Raw genomic sequence first — 23869 nt, forward strand, 5'->3', positions numbered from 1 at the left:
TTGAATTTGGAGGAAGTAAGGATTATAGGGGAGATGCTGCCCGTTTTAATACAAAATAAGTTTGTCGTTCGTTGTGCGATAGTTGTACCTTTCGTAACTTAACGATAGTATTATTATCGTTCTTGTAGATTAAGGTGCAAAGAGGTGAGTTCAACTTGGTGATTGGAAAGATTGTGATAAGGTATGTTAAGGCTAAGCCTTCCTTCATTTTGGCATGATCTCGTAGCTACATGTGTTAGTAATGAGACAAAAAGAGAAGTTCATATTCATGAATTTATTCACACTATTCTAGTCTCATAAGTTACAATATTATTCCTTATCGAGACTCTATATTCAATTTTAGTATTGTCTTCTTCCAGTCAAGAGAGCAGCAAGCCTATATATACAGTATTACATTATTTTCATTACCATCGAGCTATAATCGATGGGCAGGCCCCTATTGGGCAACCTCTGATCAGATGGAAAGTTATATACCGAGCCTACTGTGGCCGAGCGCCTATGAGCAAGCCCAGCATGGTCGAGATACATAGCCTAGTATGGCCGAGCGCCTATGAGCGAGCCTACTATGGCAGAGCAGTTATATATACCGAGCCTTATAAGGCCGTACAATTATTTTACTTACTATATTGAAGGAGTTGAGTCAGTATCAGCAGGTAAGTATATCTCCAGATCATCTTTGACTCCCAGTTACTTCCAGTTATTATATTATCAGTTCAGTTTTGATTTTCAGTTATGTTATTGCCTTACATACTCGGTACATTATTTCGTACTGACGTCCCTTTTCCGGGGACGCTGCATTTCATGCATGCAGGTTCAGATAGACAGACGAGTAGATCTCCTCAGTAGGTGTTTCCCGAGTTCAGCCTGATCGGTAAGCTCCATGCCTTTCGGAGTTGCCAGGTCTAGAGTGTTTTGTACATCTTATGTATATCTTTATATATGTTATGGGTAGGTCGGGGCCCTGTTTCGATCATAGTACATCTATCAGTAGAGGCTTGTAGACATATCCTGTTGGTTAGTGTTGTATGTTGGGTTTGTATAAATTGGTGGTTTGTCAGCTGTAGTAGCTATGACGGCCTTGTCGGCCTAGCTTTATATTGATGTTTAGTTAGCGCTAGTTTCTATTCATTTTTATATTTTGCTTTGCAAATTGTCTTGCAAGGTGGCCTCATGGCCAAAGTATGACATTATATGTTCAGAGTCCCTTAGTCGCAATATGGTACGCCAGATTAGGTGAGGCACCGGGTGCTGGTTTCGCTCCTAGGTTCGGGGCGTGACAAATTGTACAAGTTCACACAACTGAAACTACCAAGCCTAAGCTTCGGTCAAATACTGGCCTCAAGTCCTCCAGACTGGCCCATCACCAAAACACAGAATGCACATTTCGAACCTCATTCATGGAATAAAAAACCGGCGATGCACAACTAATACCGAGCGCTCATGTGCGCATACGAATACGTGGAAGGAATTCAAAGAGTTATGTCCCAAGTTGAAGCAATCCCGCACTATAAGGAAAGAAAGGTGGGAAGTATATCTCTTAAATGTCCTGTAGCCACTCGAAGATAAGTATAGACGTCATCATACCAATCCACAAGACTCTACTAGAAACTTGCTCATGACTTGTAGAACCTATGAACCTAGAGCTCTGATACCACCTTGTCACGACCCAAAATCCAATTAGTCGTGATGGCACCTAACCCAACCCGTTAGGTAAGCCAATTACCAATTATCCAATTCCAATGAAATTAATTAAAAGAAATATCGAAAACCAATACATTTCCCCAAGAACTGGTAGTACAAATCATGAACTTCTAAGAATAGAGTATACAAAGAGGAAATGAAATGAATACATATCCAGTTTGAATAATACATAAATAAAGCTTTTATAAATCTAAGGCTACCATGAACAAGAGGCATCCATAACAGGAACGCAGGTACATCTTCAAATCCCGCAACTATCGAGCACAGCAACAACAACAGCCAACATCTGCACGCAATGTGCAGAAGTATAGTATCAGTACAACCGACCCCATGTACTGAGTAAGTAACAAACCTAGCCTTAGGTTGAAAGTAGTGACGAGCTTCTACCAAGGTCGGGTCCAAAACCACTAGTCCACAACAGTCCAGAACAACATAAAGCAAATAATACCAGAAGTAATCTCAGAGATGAAATGCTCGGTAAAATTATGATTTCAAAAATAATAGTTCTTCCTTTCAAGTACATCAGTGAAAAAAAACAAATCGTTTACCGAAATTTTCAAAAATATGAATAAGTTTGAAAGCAATAATTTTCCCAACATCCTTTAAATAATAAATAATATGTTTCATTTTCTTTCCAGATAACCCGTGTAAAACAAATGCATCACTATGCCCATCTGTCAACATATGTGAGAAATCATGAATAATATGATACCGTACAGCATGAGGAAAACACATCTCTATGCATATATCTCATGTGTGCATATCAATGCAATGTATCTTAGAGATTGTACTCATGTACTCACACTCTCAGAGTACTCAATCTCACTGTCTCGCATTCTCTCTCAATATGCTCAGCAAACTCAATCACTCAGTGATATACAATACCTGTTGCGGCCTGCAGCCCGATCCCTGTTTATAGTCGACTACGCTCATTGGGGGTGTACAGACTCATGAGGGGCTCCTACAGCCTAAGCGCTATAAGCAAGGACAACTCACATGTTGCACGGACAACTCACGTGCCATAATATAATTATCTGGATCTGCACGACCAACTCACGTGCAATAATAATATAAGGATCCGCACAGCCAACTCACGTGTTGCACGGCCAACTCACGTGCAATAATAATATAAGGATCCGCACGGCCAACTCACGTGCAATAATAATATAAGGATCTGCACGGCCAACTCACGTGTTGCACGACCAACTCATGTGCAATAAGAAGCCAATAAGGCATGTTGCAGGCGGGCAGCCCCGGTCCATATAATAGTAAGAATATATATATATATATATATATATATATATATATATATATATATATATATATATATATATATATATAAAGCCAACATGGCATGTTGCAGCGTGCAGCCCGATCCCAAAAATATCCTCACAATCAGGCCCTCGGCCTCCCTCAGTCATCAATCTCTACAATCTCTCTCATTGGCTCACAATGTCATGAGAACAATCCAAAATGATGATATGATGTATCAATAAATAATAACAGAGACTGAGATATGATATGATATGTAATGACATGAATATGACTGAGTATGAATTTTTAATTTAAAATAAATATTTCACATCAATATGACCTTTGTGGGTCCCAATAATACTGGCACATAGCCTCAACATGATTTTTAATATGCTTTTCAGCTCAATTTCTTTAACTCATAAAAACGCATAGAAAATACCGAGATTATTTAACTACAAAATTCCGCATAAACAATTATGTTAAAATTTTTATAGTGCACGCTCACACGCCCATCACCTAGCATGTGAGTCACCTCCCAACAATTCACGAAATACATATATTCAGGGTTCATACCCTCAACTCCAAGATTAGTAGAGTTACTTACCTCGAACAAGCCAAATCCAATGTCGAGCAAGTTAAGCAATGCTCCAAAAATTCTATTTTGCGCGTATCAACTTCCAAACGACTCGAATCTAGTCACAATTAATTTGATTCAGCCCACAAAAATTATAGGAATTAATTCCATATCAAATACTAATATTTTCCAAAAATCCGAAATTACGCCCCAAAAATTAACGTCTCGGAACCAGACAAAAGTTACGAAATATGAACGTCTATTCAACCGCGAGTCTAACCATACAAATTTTACTCAAATCCGACATCAACTCAACCCTCAAATCTCATAATTAAACCAAGAGGGTTTTCAAAATGTTTCGACTTAATTCACCAATTAAATGTTAAAAACAATTATGGATTCGGGTAATTAAACCAATATTGAGTTAAGAATACTTACCCCGTTATTTTCCTTGAAAATCTCCCAAATATCGCCTCTTCCCGAGCTCCAATCCGTCAAAAATGGAAAACAGAACTTAAACTCACTGCCCAGGCTTATCTTCTTCGCGAACGCAGTCAGTGCCTCGCGTTCGCGAAGAACAAAATAGTTCCCATCCAAATTCCTCCTCTGCGAATGCGACATCACCCTCGCGTTCGCAAAGAACAAAGTGCCTCTGCCTTAATGCCTTCTACGCGAACACGTTCAACTAATCGCGAACGCGATGCTTCCTTCCCCCTCACTACGCGAACGCGACACCCCCTACACGAACGCGTAGACCAATTGCTTGGGGTCCTCAGCTATTTCCTCTCTTCTTCGCGAATGCGTAACACCTCTCGCGTTCGCGATGCACACCCAGTCCACCCTTCATGACGCGTTCTTCTCTCCGCGAACGAGAAGAGAAAATTTTGTCAGCCTCTCAGTTCCTCTTCGCGAACGCGAGGCTCCACTCGCGAACGCGATGAAGAAAACCAGATGGTGCATCAGAAGAATTCCAGCAGTGTTCCAAGTCAAAAATCCAACCCGTTAACCATCCGAAACTTACCCGAGCCCCTCGGGACCTCAACCAAATATACCAACAAGTCATAAAATATCATATGAACTTAGTCGAGCTCTCAAATCACCTCAAACAACACTAAAACTATGAATTACACCCCAATCCAAACCTAATAAACTTTGAAATTTCAAGTTTCTACAAACGACTCCGGAACCTATTAAATCACGTCTGATTGACCTCAAATTTTGCACACAAGTCATGAACGACATAATGGAGCTATGAAAATATTTAGAACTGGATTCCGACCTCGATATCAAAAATTACACCCCCCGGTCAAACTTCCCAGAAATTCAACTTTCGGCATTTCAAGCCTAATTCCATTATGGCCCGCCAAATGATTTTCCGGACATGCTCCTAAGTCCAAAATCACTATACAGAGCTATTGGAATTATCAAAATTCGAATCCGAGGTCATTTACACATAAGTCCACATCCTGTCACTATTTTAACTTAAACTTTAAACCTTGGAACTAAGTGTTCCAATTCATTCCAAAACCTCACCAGACACGAACCAATTACCCCGTAAATTCACACCACAACTGTAAAGTACAATTTGAGCAGTAAATGGGGAAACGGGGTTGTAATACTCAAAACGATCGATCGTGTCGTTACATTCTCCCCCACTTAAACATGCGTTCGTCCTCGAACGTGCCAATAGTTGTTTCCAAGCCATCAAATCATTGTTCCATCTTACCACACACGTACCCGGGGTGAACCCACGTCACCCTATTCCACATAGGCTTGACTACACAATACAACTGAAAATCACTAATTTAACCTTTGCCCATAAACCTTGGAGTTTAATTTCCAACATTTAGAATTTCTTTTAAGATACAAATCTTACATTTACACACTGTATAAGTCCGAACAAGTTGCATCGAGCTATAACTATAACCTCAGATATAATCAACCAACATATTACCCAAGTCGCATGCTCGTAGCACCATTCCTGATCGCAGTGACTACTTTGAAACCAACCACATACTAGTATTAAACCCATATCGAACCAAACCTCATCCCAAAACCTTCGTACACTATTGATAATAAAATAAACACGCGAAATTTCATGACCACTCACCAGATCAATAAGTCACGAAGCTCTCTCGCCCCAATCAGAACCGAAATCACTTTCTGAGCCAACTCTCAATATTATACTCCCGAATATACCGAAATCAAACCTAATAGTACCCATTCTAGGTCCAATGACCTTATATTACTAAACACGACTATTCCACAGACATGCCACACCGATATAACTCAGAGCCACAACTCGTGCCATCCGTGCACCAATACGCAACAATTAAAATGTACACAGTCATGTAAAATAACTCAAATGAGAGAACTGCCCTGCCAGATTAACAAGTACCACCATAACAAAACGCTGAAAATTTATCATACACCGTAGAACCATCACCCGATTCTAACACAAGGTTCATATTATATACCCCGAGCCAGCCTGCTCCAAATTAATAACGACAGAGAGGCAAATGACAAAAATGCCACACAAAACCTGAAAGAACATAACCATTATGCAATCGATCATGCAATACCCAAATACTCATCACGCTCAAATTCCAATATAAGGCTCAAATAGAACCGCACCATCTGTGCACATAACTAATGGATCACAACTCCTCATAGCATAAAGGAGTAACTCACAGATCATTTTAGAACACGAATAAGTTCAACATCAACCGAATGACACATCTTAATTGGGCCTACCTATGGACCCCCAAATCAACTCGGGTTACCCACAAATAGATAAAAATCCCTCCAAAAATCCATAATGACTGAATCATAATACATTCTATCATCTGGCTAGCTCCGGCCACAACTTCACAGTCCACAATCATGAAACAATCTGCTCCTGGGAACTCCCAATCTCCAAATCCATAGAACACGCGAATCACCATATTTGATTCCATCTTCACCGCCCAAATGCCTAACACCTCCCTCATATACGATCATCCCATAAGAAATACTTTAAAAGTTCTTCCGTGCCACTTGACAAAATTTGAATATCAGTAGTCTATCAACCATGTGAGTACCGCAATACTAATTGAACATCCTTAAGTCAAAATACGATGTGCCTTCTGAAATACGCACCCTTCTCATACAACACCAAGTAGCAATCGTATTCATTTAGCCATTTGGAACTGCCCATGTTGTCTGAGAATTCATGACCATTCTGACCGAACTTTGTTACCTTCCTTCAAGACTGAATTGCCACCTTGTACATATAAATCCAAATCCCACACAACACACCACATCTATTATGCCATCATGTGAGAAGTACAAGAATCCCATTATCAACTCTGAGTCACCAGCAAATTACATACCTGGTTAGATAGAAACCTTCCTTTTTCTTCCTTCCAGGAGGAAATCACAATACACAACACGTTTTCCACACCAGTAGATAATATCCGGTTTAATCCATGGTAGAAACCATCAAGAACACTTTGAAATTCATCTACACATAATCAAGTTATTAGAACTAAATTCCTCTAACTCGACCAAACCACGTAGGTCACCAAAACCCAAGAATATTGCCACCAAAACACTCGTAAGGCCTCATTATTAGACATCCTCACTTAGAACCACATCGCCCTAAGGCTCAAAGGCCATTGTATTCCTTATTAAGCACCATATAAGTACCACCACCGAGACACCCACTCTGAAAATACCTTATTTGAGTCTAAGGTCGTTTCATTCACCTTCCTGATACCAAAATATAAAATCCATAATGATAAACAAAAATACCACAAGTCTCGACACCATCAAACTAAAATCTCAGATTTTAGCCATATCCGTCAAAAATTCTCAATTGTTACATATTAAATCTCGAATCCATTAGAACTTTCTCGAGAGTCACCCCCTCTGTTCAAATCCACCTTACACCGCCCGAATGGGCCAAAAGATACGTGCCCCATTAGCACAACAACACTCAAAAAAGTAACTATACTTTAATACACCTATCAAAATCATACTCCATGCGCACTACATCATTCACAAATAACAACTCACTCATTCCACGATTTTCATATACTCATAAGTGCAATATAACCCGTAACCAGGAATTTTCCTTATTCGAGTCATTATCGATCTCAACTTTTGCAAGTCATAACTGACCCACCAGTATGTCTCAGTCCAAGACTAAACCTTTACATATAATCATGAAATTAAATTATCAATAGCAGGCTCCCCCACTTGGCTCAAAACCATAGATCGAGACATTCAGTAATTCACAATACCCATATTCAATTACTGCCATAACACCGTAGTGAGATTTAACTAAATTCTTCACAAGCTCTTGCATCACAACCTATATGGTACCTCAAATCGTCTACTAAGCTCGCCTTCATTCTCGTAATGGTCAGGTCAACTTTCTAGACCAATTCAAATTCAAATCCCAATACATCTGCCCTACTAGTAGAAAAGAAGATTCTTCACACAACATTATAAAGATCACATCTCTGTAGTTTATTTTGCGGGTGATAACCCGCATGTTTAGCCTCAAACTGGCATCTTTCTATACCCATTTTTTTTATTGCCACAACTCCTACATAATCACTTAACCTTCATGAGTTTGAACCCATCAACAAGACACAAAAATTTAATTTGTTCCACAATTACACCACGCAAAAGATCCTTCAACACATTCATAACTTGAGACTCTATGTCAAATTGAGAGAGAAGTCAAATACCGAATAGTCCCTCTTTACATCCCTTTTTCCCATCACTTTCAAACCATCCGAATACATCACGCGGTCACAATAAAATCATCATATGGTCAACCAGATCGAGCTACAAATTCCACTCACAGGGACACTATCGGACATATGAGTCCAATTGTACAAGTTCACACAACTGAAACTACCGAGCCTAAGCTTCGATCAAATCCTGGCCTCAAGTCCTCCAGACTGGCCCATCACCAAAACACAGAATACACATTTCGAACCACATTCATGGAATAACAAACCAGCGATGCACAACTAATACCGAGCGCTCATGTGCGCATACGAATACGTGGAAGGAATTCAAAGAGTTATGTCCCAAGTTGAATCAATCCTATACGATAAGGAAAGAAATATGGGAAGTATATGTCCTAAATGTCCTGTAGCCTCTCGAAGATAAGTATAGACGTCATCATACTGATCCACAAGACTCTACTAGACACTTGCTCATGACTTGTAGAACTTATGAACCTAGAGCTCTGATACCACCTTGTCACGACCCAAAATCCAATTAGTCATGATGGCACCTAACCCAACCCGTTAGGTAAGCCAATTACCAATTATCCAATTCCAATGAAATTAATTAAAAGAAATATCGAAAACCAATACATTTTTCCAAGAACTAGTAGTACAAATCATGAACTTCTAAGAATAGAGTATACAAAGAGGAAATGAAATAAATACATATTCTGTTTGAATAATACATAAATAGAGCTTTTATAAATCTAAGGCTACCATGAACAAGAGGCAGCCACAACAGGAACGCAGGTACATCTTCAAATCCCGCAACCCTCGAGCACAGCAACAACAACAGCCAATATCTGCACGCAATGTGCAGAAGTGTAGTATCAGTACAACCGACCCCATGTACTGAGTAAGTAACAAACCTAGCCTTAGGTTGAAAGTAGTGACGAGCTTCTACCAAGGTCGGGTCCAAAACCACTAGTCCACAACAGTCCAAAACAACATAAAAAAAATAATACCAGAAGTAATCTCAGAGATGAAATGCTCATCAAAATCATGATTTCAAAAATAATAGTTCTTCCTTTCAAATACATCAGTGAAAAAAACCAAATTGTTTACCTAAATTTTCAAAAATATGAATAAGTTTGAAAGCAATAATTTTCCGAACATCCTTTCAATAATAAATGATATGTTTCATTTTCTTTCCAGATAACCCGTGTAAAACAAATGCATCACTATGCCCATCTGTTAACATGTGTGAGAAATCATGAATAATATGATACCGTACAGCATGAGGAAAACACATATCTATGCATATATGTCATGTGTTCATGTCAATGCAATGTATCTCAGATACTGTACTCATGTACTCACACTCTCAGAGTACTCAATCTCACTATCTCGCATTCTCTCTCACTATGCTCAGCACACTCAATCACTCAGCGATATACAATACCTACTGCGGCGTGCAGCCCGATCCCTGTTTATAGTCGACTGCGCTCACTAGGGATGTACAGACTCATGAGGGGCTCCTACAGCCCAAGCGCTATAAGCACGGACAACTCACGTGTTGCACGGACAACTCACATACCATAATATAAATATCTGGATCCGCACGGCCAACTCACGTGTAATAATAATATAAGGATCCGCACGGCCAACTCACGTGTTGCACGGCCAACTCACGTGTTGCACGATCAACTCACGTGCAATAAGAAGCCAATAAGGCTTGCTGCAGGTGGGAAGCCCCGGTCCATATAATAGTAATAATATATATAAAGCCAACATGACCTGCTGCGGTGTGCAGCCCGATCCCAAAAATATCCTCACAATCAGGCCCTCGGCCTCCCTCAGTCATCAATCTCTCCAGTCTCTCTCTCATTGGCTCACAATGTCATGAGAACAATCCAAAATGATGATATGATGTATCAATAAATAATAACAGAGACTGAGATATGATATGATATGTAATGACATGAATATGACTGAGTATGAATTTTCGATTTAAAATAAATATTTCATATCAATATGACCTCTGTGGGTCCCAATAATACTGGCACATAGCCTAACATGATTTTTAATATGCTTTTCATCTCAATTTCTTTAACTCATAAAATCGCATAGAAAATGCCGAGATTATTTAACTACAAAATTCCACATAAACAATTATGTTACAATTTATATAGTCCACGCCCATACGCCCGTCACCTAGCATGTGCGTTACCTCCCAACAATTCACGAAATACATATATTCAGGGTCATACCCTCAACTCCAAGATTAGAAGAGTTAATTACCTCGAACAAGCCAAATCCAATGTCGAGCAAGCTAAGCAATGCTCCAAATGGCTCGAATCTAGTCACAATTAATTTGATTCAGCCCACAAAAATTATAAAAATTAATTTTATATCAAAATACTAATATTTTTTAAAAATTCGAAATTACACCTCAAAAATTACCCGTGGAGCCCATATCTCGGAACCCGAAAAAAGTTATGAAATATGAACACCCATTCAACTGCGAGTCCAACCATACAAATTTTACTCAAATCCGACATCAACTCGACCCTCAAATCGCATAATTAAACCAAGAGGGTTTTCAAAATTTCCCGACTTAATTCACCAATTAAATGTTAAAAACAACTATGGATTCGGGTAATTTAACCAATATTGAGTTAAGAATACTTACCCTGTTATTTTTCTTGAAAATCTCCCAAATATCGCCTCTTCCCGAGCACCAATCCGTCAAAAATGGCCAGGCTTAAACTCCTCTCATTTTCAGAACTTAAATTCACTGCCCAGGCTTTTCTTCTTCGCGAACGCGGTCAGTGTCTCACGTACGCGAAACACAAAATAGTTCCTGTCATAATTCCTCCTCCGCGAACGCGGCATCACCCTCGCGTTCGCAAAGCACAAAGTGCCTCTACCTTAATGCCTTCTACGCGAACACGTTCAACCAATCGCGAATGCGATGCTTCGTTCCCCCTCACTATGCGAACGTGACTCCCCCTACGCGACGCGTAGACCAATTGCCTGGGGTCCTCAGCTACTTCCTCTCTTCTTCGCGAACGCGTAACACCTCTCGCGTTCGCGATGCACACCCAGCCCACCCTTCGCGAACGCGTTCTTCTCTTCGCCAACGCGAAGAGCAAATATTGCCAGCCTCTCAGTTCCTCTTCGCGAACGCGAGGCTCCACTCGCGAACGCGATGAAGGAAATCAGATGGTGCATCAGACAAATTCCAATAGAGTTTCAAGTCCAAAATCCAACCCGTTAACCATCCGAAACTTACCCGAGCCCCTCGGGACCTCAACCAAATATACCAACAAGTCCTAAAACATCATACGAACTTAGTCGAGCCCTCAAATCACCTCAAACAATCCTAAAACCATGAATTATACCCCAATTCAAACCTAAAGAACTTTGAAATTTTAAGTTTCTACAAACGACTCCGGAACCTATCAAATCACGTCTGATTGACCTCAAATTATGCACACAAGTCATGAACGACATAACGGAACTATGAAAATTTTTAAAATTGGATTCCGACCTCGATATCAAAAAGTCAACCCCCGGGTCAAACTTCCCAAAAATTTAACTTTTGGCATTTCAAGCCTAATTCTACTACGGACCTCCAAATAATTTTTTGGACACTCTCCCAAGTCCAAAATTATTATACAAAGCTATTGGAATTATCAAAATTTGAATCCAAGGTCGTTTACACATAAGTTCATATCCGGTCACTATTTTAACTTAAACTTTAAACCTTGAAACTAAGTGTTCCAATTCATTCCAAAACCTCACTAGACCCGAACCAATTACCCCTGCAATTCACACAACAACTGTAAAGTATAATTTGAGCAGTATATTGGAAAACGAGATTGTAATACTCAAAACGACCAGCCGAGTCGTTATATTTTTCATTACATTTCTTCTTCTTTTTTAATTGTTACACTCAATTTATTCACTTAATCATTATGAAACTAATACTATATATTCAATTATTCATTATATATATTTAGTATAACTTTTTCGAGGAATTATGTGTATACTATTGTATTATTATAGGGGGGAAAGGTAATAAACATGGTATAACTCAATTATATTATATTTTTATTGAAGTATAATATTATATATTTCTGGTATAATCATTTTTAGAGGTATACTAATGTATTATATACATGGTATAATTCAATATATGTTATAATGGTATTAAGGTATTATATTACATATATATGGTATAATGTTTTTTTAGAAATGCCATGTATATAAATATTAATGTAAGAATATACCTTGTGTGACTTTTTTAAGAATATACCATTTAATGAGAAATATTGTGTATACTAAGGTAATAATATACCTTTGATCTTTTTAATAAGAAAGTACTCTTTGGTATAATCATGATATAAAATTATATGGTTTATAATGTATATATATCTCAAATATACATTACATTTTTCTTGAAACATATGTATTTTATTTTTTCATATATATAAAGATATATACTTTCGCTAGATAATGTTGTATAAAAAGGTGCATGTACTTTTTTCTAGTAAAAAGATCCATGTATGGAATATAGAAAATATGTTATGGAATAAATTAGTTTCCAACAAAAAAATAGGAAAACATATTACCATTTAAATATGTTAGGGATTGGTTTCAAGAGAAAATATAGGAAAAAAATGTTAAAAAGTACTGGGAATATTTTCATTAAGGAAATAAATGGATTAGGTGCATGATTATAGGTACATGGTTTAAAGGTGTCTGTTAAAAATATAATTATTTAGTTGTCATGTGTGTAAAATAGCTATTGGTGATAAGTTTATGAAAATTCTCCTTCAATTATGCACATTTATGCTTTTTCCCCTAAAAAGAACCTGATCCGTTACTTTTTCGGACAATAAGTCCAACTAATCTAACCTCAGTCTCAAACTCACTCTTTAGTCTTTGTTTGAGAACCTTCGAGCACCATTAGAGAACCTCCATTACTGCTTTCAATTTTAGTACCAACCATTATTAACTCCTTCAACTAATTCCTATGAAGAACCAAAACATGAGCGCTGCTTAAAGATTTCCAATCACCTCGTAAAGTGAAGGTTGACGAAAATATTGCTCCAGCTCGTAATGATTTTGAGAGTGATTATCACCAGCAACATATGGTCACCGGAGCAAAACGGACAAGTTTTTTTTATGCTTTTCTCCGTGTGATTTTCACTATAGGAATCTATGCAACTATGATCGGCTTTGTATTGCTAATGGGCTGGTGCATTGTGGCAACAGCATTAATGCTTTGTTCATTTTGTTGTGGATGAAAACAAAATCATGGTTCACTTAGCTTAGAAATTTTGTAATTAAGCATTTATATATACCTGTTTAATCAAGCACATTAATTGCTTAAAATTAGCAACTGCTAATTGTCTTCGATTTACTTGTGCATTCTCTTGATTTTTAATTAATAAACACTGCTTGCCCTCTTTTTAATTTCATCCATGCATTCACTTGGGTATCGGCTTGTGATTATGGGTCCGGTAGTTTGGAATATTTGGGAGCATTGACCCGCCCCAAATAGTTTAGATAAAGAAATCTTTTTGAAATACTACTAGTAGTAATATTTCTTAAATCCTTCTCACGTCGTGAAGTGCTTCCCTTTTTTTTTTTTTGGAAGTATAATATATTTAGAAACATCCATATATAGAAGTGTTACAAATCAAAATATATTGCTAAAAGTAATTATATATATATTTGACTATATCAAAGAATAAACTATTTGATTCTCCAATTGTGTTGGGATGGATGACGCGTAAAAATAAAACGAATCAACTATAATTAACTAATTTACTTGTTCATGTTTGAATTTAGTGATGGTAATCCGATCCGTTGGCTTGTAGTATTAACATCTCCATTTTAATTAGGAAATTTAGTTTCACACGTCTTTAGGAATAGGAATCCGAAAAGGAAATGACGAAGTACTAAATCCTAATCCAAGACAAAAAATAAAAATATCAAACCCTAAGGGAAACGAAGGAAGCCTGATGTTGCCTCCTCTATCTATAAGCAAACTACATTGACGGTAAAAGTAAAACTACGTACTCTCTAAGTATACTAGCTAGCTTTTGCAAACAATGGCTACCAAAGTAGTACTTTCCTCTTCTCTTTACCTGAACATCTCATTCACACTACTTGTAATTGTACTACTAGTAAGTAGTAACTTTCCCTTCCACCGCTCTCTATCTCCACACCAAAAAACTACTCATATCTTCATCACCAAAACCACCACTATCCCACAACAACATTAACGTCTCCTTAATTCGACTTCTATTGCTTTTGAACACCCAAAACAGTTCAACGATAATAGTATCCAACAGGAGGATACATTATTAATTTTAATGAACATGGGTCCAAGCACACGCCTCTATATAATATCAATGTTTCTTTTTGGTTTTCTCAGCACGGGGGTAGCTTTTGCAATTGTATATTCCGTCTTATTGTGCTCAGTAAAATGCTATTGTGATGAATTATTATAACAAAATCTTGGTTCGTTTAGCATAGGAAATTTTGTAACGGGACAATATGCTAGCACATAATTGCTTAAATAAGCTGCCCATTCCCATTTTGGGCGGAACAAATCTACTAATTCTTTGATTCTAGTTAGTAAGAGGAATCTTGAACTAAGAAATAGACCCTAGAAGCTAAAAAAGGCTATCTTGTGCAATTGCAATAATCGGATTCATTAATATTCCTGGTATAGTAGATGCTATCACACGTACGATCATACTCAATTCAATTGAATTGTTTGATCTTAAAGCCTAATTATTCCTTCTTCTTTTTTCAACTCATTTTATCTAATTTATATCTAATCTATTTTTTTGGCTTGACTAGTTAGAATAGCCAAGCCATTTCCTTTTCTTTCAGATAGCAGGTTGGGCAAAATCACTAAAGAAAAAAATCTACTCAATTAGCATAAAAGGAGAGAGAGGGATTCGAAACCTCGATAGTTCTTTGTTTAAACTATATCGGTTTTCAAGACGAGGGCCATCAACGGCTCAACCATCTCTCCGAAAGATTATTTTTATTTTATTCCTCCTAATAGAACATGACCATAGGGCTTTTTAGTAAGTGGTAGTGTTCCAATAACCAATAAAAGGGCTAGTTCATTAGTTCATAATTTATAACTAACTCGAATATTTTTTTATTTTTTAACTCAATTTAAAAAAAATAAAAGAATAATAAATAAAAAGAGGGGTGAAGTGTAGCCGCTCCCCTTTCGGATAGCTAGAACACCGACAGATCGAGCGAAGAGTCCATAAGGAGAATTTTCAGCCCCAAACAATTTGGATAAAGAATTTTTTTTATATGTTATTGAAATCCTTCTCATGACTCAATCATACATCATCAAGTGCTTCCCTTTTTGTTTTCAACATTTCGAGAATAATATCCTTTTGTTTCGTTTGGAAGTATAGGTAAAAACTCCTTTATATAAAATATATCTCATCTAACATATTTATACATGTTTGTTAGAGACTAATCTAACATGATAAGTTATGTATAAATATCAAAAACTTTAATGTGAAACTATTTAACTATGTCATATAACTCAGGTTATGATTTATTTCTTTTCTTCTCTTAATCATGGTAGCTTTAGCATTCATATCTCCCCTTCCCGTGTCCTTAGGTTTTGATACAATTGCTTGTTGCCTTCTTAACTTTTCAATTGGCTCTTTAATACACTTCAAAGATTTCTCCATCTTTTGTCGCTGCTAATTTGCTATACAACTATCTATTGCTTTAGTCATTATTTCTAACTTCTCACTCCATCATCAAAATTCTTGTAGCCAACCTCTTAGGTTTTAAAACACATATGTTATTTTACTTTGCTACTTCATCAATGCGACAAAAGTTTAGAGGATTATGATATTATAACTATTTTCAGTAACTATTGACCTATCGCAAAACCTCTTTAAAATCAGAATATATGAAATCAACTAATCATGTGAAACTCACATAAAGTAGTACTAATAGTAACTAAAATTAGGTATAAAAGGTTAGTATATCCCATTCCTACTAGGAGCAGTTAACAATTCATTTAGCGTAGTCCAGTTTTATACTCTCGAGTTCGATTGTTATAATACACTTGAAAGTAATGCAAGCAAAGTGCAAAGATGTACAATGTTTTGCCTTTGGTATGTATGGTGTGGCCTTGCGGCAAAAGAGACCAAAGCCCATTTGGGAGATGGGAATTTTGGCAAGAGAGGGAGTGGAGTATTGGGTCAAACTCAAAAGTACAAAAGTAGGCCTCAGTGATACGCAGTATGATTGGATGGTGGAAGGTAGCCACGTTGTTATACTGTTACGCTTAACATAGTCATCTTTCATAACTGGATATCACCCCCCCCCCCCCCCCCAAAATCAAATCACCACTCTCCTCTATCTACTATACTCCCCCCCAAATCCCTCATTCCCCTTTTTATGCAGATTCCAGGTTCCCATTCTATTGTCCTTTTCCAATTCGCAGATAGTAACAATTTTGTGCCATTCTTGAATACCCACTTCAAGATTTCATCTCCCAGGCATAAAGGTACTGTCTTTTCATGTTTTCTACCCCTTTGTTTATTGGCTAGGGTTTTGCTTTGTGTTTGTTACCGTGATTTTTCAATTCGGTTTTTGTTTTTGATTCTGTGGTTAATTTTTGTGTGTTTTATCTTGGGAAATCTTGTCAATTATGTTGGGTTTGTTTGATTTATGTATTATGTGTTTATCTGGATTGTCTTGTAACATATGTTGGGGAAATAATTACTAGCTTTTTGGAGTTCAAGACTGGTTTAGCATCACCAAATGGCACACTGTTTGTATTGTTGAAGGTTGAATAATCTTCACCTGCAGATATTTCATAAATACTGATGAGAATTATGGGTTTTAGTTTCTGCATTTGTAGATGTTTGGTCCTTGATTTGGTTATACAAATTTAAGATTGGCACTTGTGCTGTCGGTTGATCTGAATCACTTCCCTTTTCGAACTTGTTTGTTGAATGTTAAGGCTTTTCATTGACTTATTGTTTCCTCGGGATTGAATTTCTTTTTGGTTCTCTGAGATATTTTGGGAGCAAAAGTTTAATGCTTTATTGGTGGCCGGATGCGTGCAATTGGCGTTTAATCTTATATTTGTTTCGTGAATGTTGCTTTAGGTCATGGCTGGGAAGCGAGTTATAGCCATATGTCAGTCAGGTGGTGAATTTGAGACTGATAAAGATGGTTTCCTTTCGTATAAAGGCGGAGATGCTCATGCTATGGAAATGGATGACAAAATGAACTATAATGATTTCAAGATGGAGGTAGCTGAGATGTTCAACTTCAGCCTTGCTACCATGTCAGTTAAATATTTTCTACCTGGAAACAGGAAGACACTTATAACAATCTCCAATGACAAAGACCTTAAGCGCATGATCAAATTCCATGGTGACTCTGATTCTGCCGAGATCTATGTGATGACTGAAGAAGCTGTTGATCCTGATTTCTCAAACATGCATGGCAGTAGGTAGATTCCTTGCTGCTGCCTAAATATGTAGAATTCTCCCTTTTTAAAGGATGAAATATATAGGGATATACTGTGTTGCAGGTCAAGCCGAACGACTTTATCAGAAATGGCAATACCTGTTGACGCTCCTCTGAGTGTCGTGGAGGATATCGTGGATGACCCCAACGAGCCTGGCCTCTTGCTTGATGCCAATTTTGATGTTGTAAGTGATACAAACAACATTGACGACTCAATTGGGATAGAAGCTGAAATGCCTGTTCCTGTTTCATTTGTTGCCACTAATTATGACGAAAAGAATGCTAAAGCTGCTCAGCAGTGGCAGAATGATATAACTGGTGTGGGTCAAAGGTTTAATAGCGTACATGAATTTCGTGAGACATTGCGAAAATATGCTATTGCAAATCAATTTGCTTTCAAGTACAAGAAGAATGATAGTCATCGAGTTACTGTAAAATGCAAAGCAGAGGGCTGTCCATGGAGAATTCATGCATCAAGATTGTCAACCACCCAATTGATTTGCATTAAAAAAATGAATCCTACACATACATGTGAAGGGGCTGTTGTTACTAATGGATATCAGGCAACGAGGAGTTGGGTGGCTAGTATTATAAAGGAGAAGTTGAAAGTTTTCCCGAATTACAAGCCAAAGGACATTGTCAATGACATACAAAAGGAATACGGCATCCAGTTAAATTATTTCCAGGCATGGCGTGGAAAAGAGATTGCTAAAGAGCAGCTTCAAGGTTCGTATAAGGAGGCATATAGTCAGCTGCCATTTTTTTGTGAAAAGGTGATGGAGACAAATCCTGGAAGTCTTGCTACTTTCACTACAAAGGATGACTCAAGCTTTCATAGGCTATTTGTATCATTTCATGCTTCACTCTATGGCTTCGAACAAGGCTGCAGGCCCCTGATTTTCCTTGATAGTATATTCTTAAAGTCTAAATACCAAGGCACTCTGTTAGCAGCAACAGCTGCTGATGGGAATGATGGTGTTTTTCCTGTTGCTTTTGCCATAGTAGACGCAGAATCTGATGATAACTGGAGTTGGTTCCTATTACAGCTTAGAACTGCATTGTCAATGTGTCGTGGTATTACTTTTGTGGCAGATAGAGAGAAGGGGCTTAGAGAATCAATTGCTGAAATATTTCAGGGCGAGGACGTCTTTCATGGCTACTGTCTACGCTATCTTTCTGAACAACTTATCAGAGATGTGAGAGGCCAATTTTCTCATGAAGTCAAACGCCTTTTGGTTGAGGATTTTTATGGTGCAGCTTATGCATCAAAGCCTGAAGGCTTCCATAGGTGTGCTGATAGCATAAAAAGTATTTCAGTAGATGCTTACAACTGGGTAATGCAAAGTGAGCCTAATAATTGGGCAAATGCTTTCTTCCGTGGGATGCGATATAACCACATGACATCAAACTTTGGAGAGCTTTTCTATGGTTGGGTATCAGATGCTCATGACTTGCCAATCACTCAGATGGTTGATGCAATAAGAGGTAAGATTATGGAGCTCATTTATACCCGGCGGACTGAGTCCAATCAGTGGGTGACAAGGCTAACTCCATCTATGGAGGAAAGGCTAGAGAAGGAAAGCCTAAATATTAGTTCTCTTCAAGTGTTGACATCTAGTGGTACCAAATTTGAGGTACGAGGGGATACCATAGAATTTGTTGATGTTGACCATTGCGATTGTAGTTGCAGAGGGTGGCAGCTAACTGGTTTACCTTGTTGCCATGCAATAGCTGTCATGGTTTGCCTTGGCCGTGATCCATACGACTATTGTGCCAGATACTTTACTGCTGATAGTTATAGATCAACATATTCAGAGTCAATACATCCAATTCCAAGCTTAGAAAGGCCCAAAAAAAAGGATGCTTCTCAAGCTGCTGTAACAGTAAACCCTCCTCCCACCCGTCGTCCACCAGGGCGGCCAACTACTAAGAAGGTGGGTTCCCATGAAGTAACTAGGCGTCAACTCCAATGCAGTAGATGCAAGGGTACAGGCCACAATAAGTCAACTTGCAAAGAGGTGTTATTGGAAAGCTAAGCTCTATAGGTATATACTTTATTTTTTGTTATTATTTTTCCTGTCTTGTGGGTTGTTGTTGTGTGTGTGTGTGTGGGGGGGGGGGGGGGGTAATTGGTGCTGTTATCTATACATGTATAATTTTTTTTTTTAATTTGCTATTCGCTTGTATTATTTGCGTATATTTTTTGTTATTATTTTTCCTCTGTCTTGTGCGTCGTTGTGTGTGTGTGGGGTGGGGGGTTAGTTGGTGCTGTTATCTATTTATACATGTATACAATTTTTTTTAATTTGCTATTCGCATGTATTTTTTGCGTAAGCTGCCTAACAAGTTGCCAATGCAATAGGTTAGAATTTTGGTTCGGTTCGACAATCCAGTATGTAAATGATTTGGAAAATGGCTTAAGTCAATACAATAACTTATATAATTGAATGAAAGACCAAATGGTAGAGCTCTGGCATTGCATTTTCTCCCCAAGAAAATATCTTATTTTCTCTGAAGTCTGAACAACTTGGAGCATATATACAGTCATTATGTATCTTTTGTCGCCGCAATATATGAGATTAAGTACTTGTAGTTAGCTTGACAATATACCTAAAAAGATTATTTGTGGGTGACCTTGATGATTGAGTATGAATTAACCTTGAAATTGTAGTATTTGTTTATTTTTTATGTTGGATCTCATGGATAAATTTTACCAGGCTGATCCTCGTATACTGTGCCCTTCACAACAGTTACATCACTTGCATTCAGATGGTCTCAAATTGTTGAGACATCTTGCTGTTAAGAAGTGAACAAATTGGAAGAAATGGCGTCCAATGAAAATATAAGCATTTGGACAAGATAAATAGGAGATTGAGATGCATTGGGGAAAATTTGAATTTATAATTAAATAAATATATAGAGAGAGAGAGAGAGGCACGTGAGGAATGGGTAGGTGGCTTACTTGCTTGCTTGTGATATCTACATATATATATATATATATATATATATATATATATATATATATAGAGAGAGAGAGAGAGAGAGAGAGGCACCTGAGGAATGGGTAGGTGGCTTGCTTGCGAACGATATCTACGATTATTGTACCACTACTAATAAAGCTCAAACACCATAGAGTAACTATGTGGTCAGTCTTATAGAAGTCTAAACCCGATTTTGCCTAACTTCCATCGGAACTCTCTTCTAACCTCATTATTTATTCCACTATCCAGTGTTATTAAGGCCATTGCTTTGTTGCTTAAAGCAATAGAAACGATGAAAAGCGAGGGGTCATCGCTGCATGGGCGAAACTATGTGGTCAGTCTTATAGAAGTCTAAACCCGACTTTGCCGCTATATTTTGATATTTTCATTCCTAACTTAAAAAAATGCCGAAGGAACTCTCTACTAACCTTATTATTATTCTATTATCCTGTGTTATTAAAGGCCATTGCTTTGTTGCTTAAAGCGATAAAACGACGAAAAGCAAGGGGTCATCGCTTTGTGGGCGAAGCCATGCACTTAAGATAAATGTACATTCTAAGAATGACTTACAAGGTGATTCCAATGAGAAACAATTTATTTTTTGAATCTCAACTTTGAGGAGTTGGAATTGTAACAACAACATCAACCCAGTGAAGTCCCACAAGTGGGGTCTGGGGAGGGTAGTGTGTATGCAGACCTTACTCCCCTACCTTGGGAGGGTAAATAGGTTGTTGTCGATAGACCCTTGACTCAGGCGGGAAGGAAGGAGTTGGAATTGTATCAGCATTATTGTAAATTGGATGTCGAAATAGCCCTATGGGCCTTTTCGCTTTTTTGCACTTTTTCCATTTAAAAACAGTCTTTATCTCATATTTTATTCTTTTTTAAAAAAATTGTATATTGGTCAAATATCTAACTAGTAAACTTTGATTTAAAAATATGCATGTGCCTCAAATGTGAGTTATTTCTTGTTTGGGTCATCTGTTATTAAGACACATGACCATCACCCTTTGGGGTTTGCTGGATTTGGGGGGGTGGGGGTGGGTGCTGAAAACTTTAAGAACTAAGAAGGTTTTTCCTTTTATGATCACATCACCTTTCCTATATAGTCGATAAATAAATTGAAATTTATTGTCAAAAGGAAAAAATTTATCAGCATAATTGAAGTAGTCCATTGGCAACAGCAAAGATGAGCGAAGTTAGGGTGAAAATTGAAGGAACAGCTAAACAGATAATGTATCTTAAAAAGAAAAAAGCTATTCAATGTTGAATGTTAGGTGAAGTTTATCTGCAACAGCGTGTTCAAATTGTTTTGTTAGTTCTTGTGTAAAGCCTGAGATAGTAGTGACTAGCTGCCGGCAATGAAAAGATTCAGATGGAAGATGACTTTCTTCAGTAAGGAAACTGATTCTGGAGAGGCATGAGGTGATATTACTTTGATTAGGAAGCTGATCTGAGAGTTAAAGTCTTTCGTTTTTGTTCATTCACTGAATAAGCTAGCATGAGTAATTATGAACTTGCTTATGGTAAAGCACATATAATGTGTTTTCAGTAAGTTAATGAAGAAGGTTCTCAATGTGTGAAAGTACTAGTGTGGTAAGATAGTTCAAAATTATTAGGATTTATTGCCCCCAGCCCCCAAGGTAAATCCATCACATATCCATTGAGTGCCTTTTCCATTTTAGGATGCTTTGTAATTTAGACCCGCATTCAACATTTTAGGATAAATTGTTACCCATCTCCAACTGGGACCACTCAACTAATCTCATGAACTTGAAAGTTTGTTTAAGAGTTTCTGATTTGACTTTCTAATAAATCACGAGTTGATAGAATGGAATGTGACGTTTTCCTCTATCAAGCATTTTTTATAGTAGCTTTCACAATTAATTTAATGTCTTTTCCTTGCACTATAAGTTTGATATGGAAGTCAAACGAAACCATATCTCCAGACCTGGGTAAACCATACAGTATAACTGTGTAACATAGTAGTGCATTGCAGTCGTTTGGTAGCTGTTTCTTGTATATCCTTGTGCTTCCAGTATTGGGATGTCATTTTGGACTTGTTTTTGGTTGTATATCTCAGATGCTTAGCAATTGAAAATTGTGGTTCTTCATTTGGCTTTTCTATAGTATATCTGTGCGGAAAAGTCTCATTTGGGAGTGGCAAGATTGATTATGCTTCTCAATGAACTTCTTTTCCTTCTGCTGTCAGGTCAATGGACAAAAGTGGTCCAGCTTTGGGAGGAAGATACCTTTTCTTGATCATTCTTCCAATCTGTACTTCTAACTTAAGGTTCTTGGTAGTTACTTAGTTATTTGAGAATAATGTTAGTGACTCATAAACGAGGATATTTGATTCTCTTGTTAGTCTCCCTCTGTTCTATACTTCTAATGTAAATGTGGTGAATTCTACATTCAGGTTGTCACCTTTTTAGTGATGAAAAACGCGACTTCTGGTCGTGAAACTTAAAGAGCAGTCCTTCAACTGATTTTCTGTTTGTGGTACTTGTTCAATAAGCGAACCCGAAATATATAGGCATTTTGCTGTGTCATCATCAAATACCTTTGCGGTATCGGAACAACAAAAGTGATCATCGGATTTGACATGATTTCTAAGTTGTTAGTTACCAAAAATTCAGTTGCTACTTGTTCTGGACTAGAGGTTGGTCCAACCATGCTAGTTGATAAATAGATAAAGTAGCTTGTCTTACGTAAAGGTTCCTTATCAATGACGCAAAGAAAGGAAGGGAAAATGATCGAGATATCCCATGACCCTATTAAAAAAACTAATTTCTGTTCATTCTCTTGGTAGATTACCTTCACGTCTTTTTTATCAAAAAAAGAAGATTTTCTGCATTGTTTTCTTGAGTTGTAATCGTAATAAACTATGTATTATTTTAAAGGACCTTTTATCTAGAAGTAGCTTTTAGTTTTAGGCAAACTTTGCTTTTTGTACTACAACCCGAAATCTGCAGTACAATGAGGCATATAATTGAAACTTAGAAACAGAGAAGTCGTATGTCTGTACTCCTTAGTAGTACTAACACTTGTACTATGACTATATCTTGCCTTTCTTTACTCCT

At 37.5% G+C, this 23869-nt stretch overlaps 1 protein-coding gene across 2 annotated transcripts; it reads left to right on the forward strand.

The window, feature by feature from the left end:
• The first annotated feature begins 16467 nt into the window (after positions 1-16467).
• LOC104095672 (uncharacterized) lies at positions 16468-23262 on the forward strand. 2 transcript variants are annotated; one of them, XM_009601847.4, is made up of 4 exons: positions 16468-16831; positions 17439-17788; positions 17870-19850; positions 20523-23012. In XM_009601847.4, the coding sequence occupies exons 2-3, from the start codon at positions 17442-17444 to the stop codon at positions 19839-19841; spliced, it is 2319 nt and encodes a 772-aa protein (XP_009600142.1). In that variant the 5' UTR covers positions 16468-16831; positions 17439-17441; the 3' UTR covers positions 19842-19850; positions 20523-23012. The 2 variants fall into 2 exon arrangements, with proteins under 2 accessions (XP_009600142.1, XP_009600141.1); XM_009601846.3 differs by having other exon boundaries at positions 16469-16831; positions 22999-23262.
• Positions 23263-23869: the final 607 nt, after the last annotated feature.

Source organism: Nicotiana tomentosiformis, chromosome 1, assembly GCF_000390325.3.
Source record: "Nicotiana tomentosiformis chromosome 1, ASM39032v3, whole genome shotgun sequence".
NCBI classification, from domain to species: domain Eukaryota; kingdom Viridiplantae; phylum Streptophyta; class Magnoliopsida; order Solanales; family Solanaceae; genus Nicotiana; species Nicotiana tomentosiformis.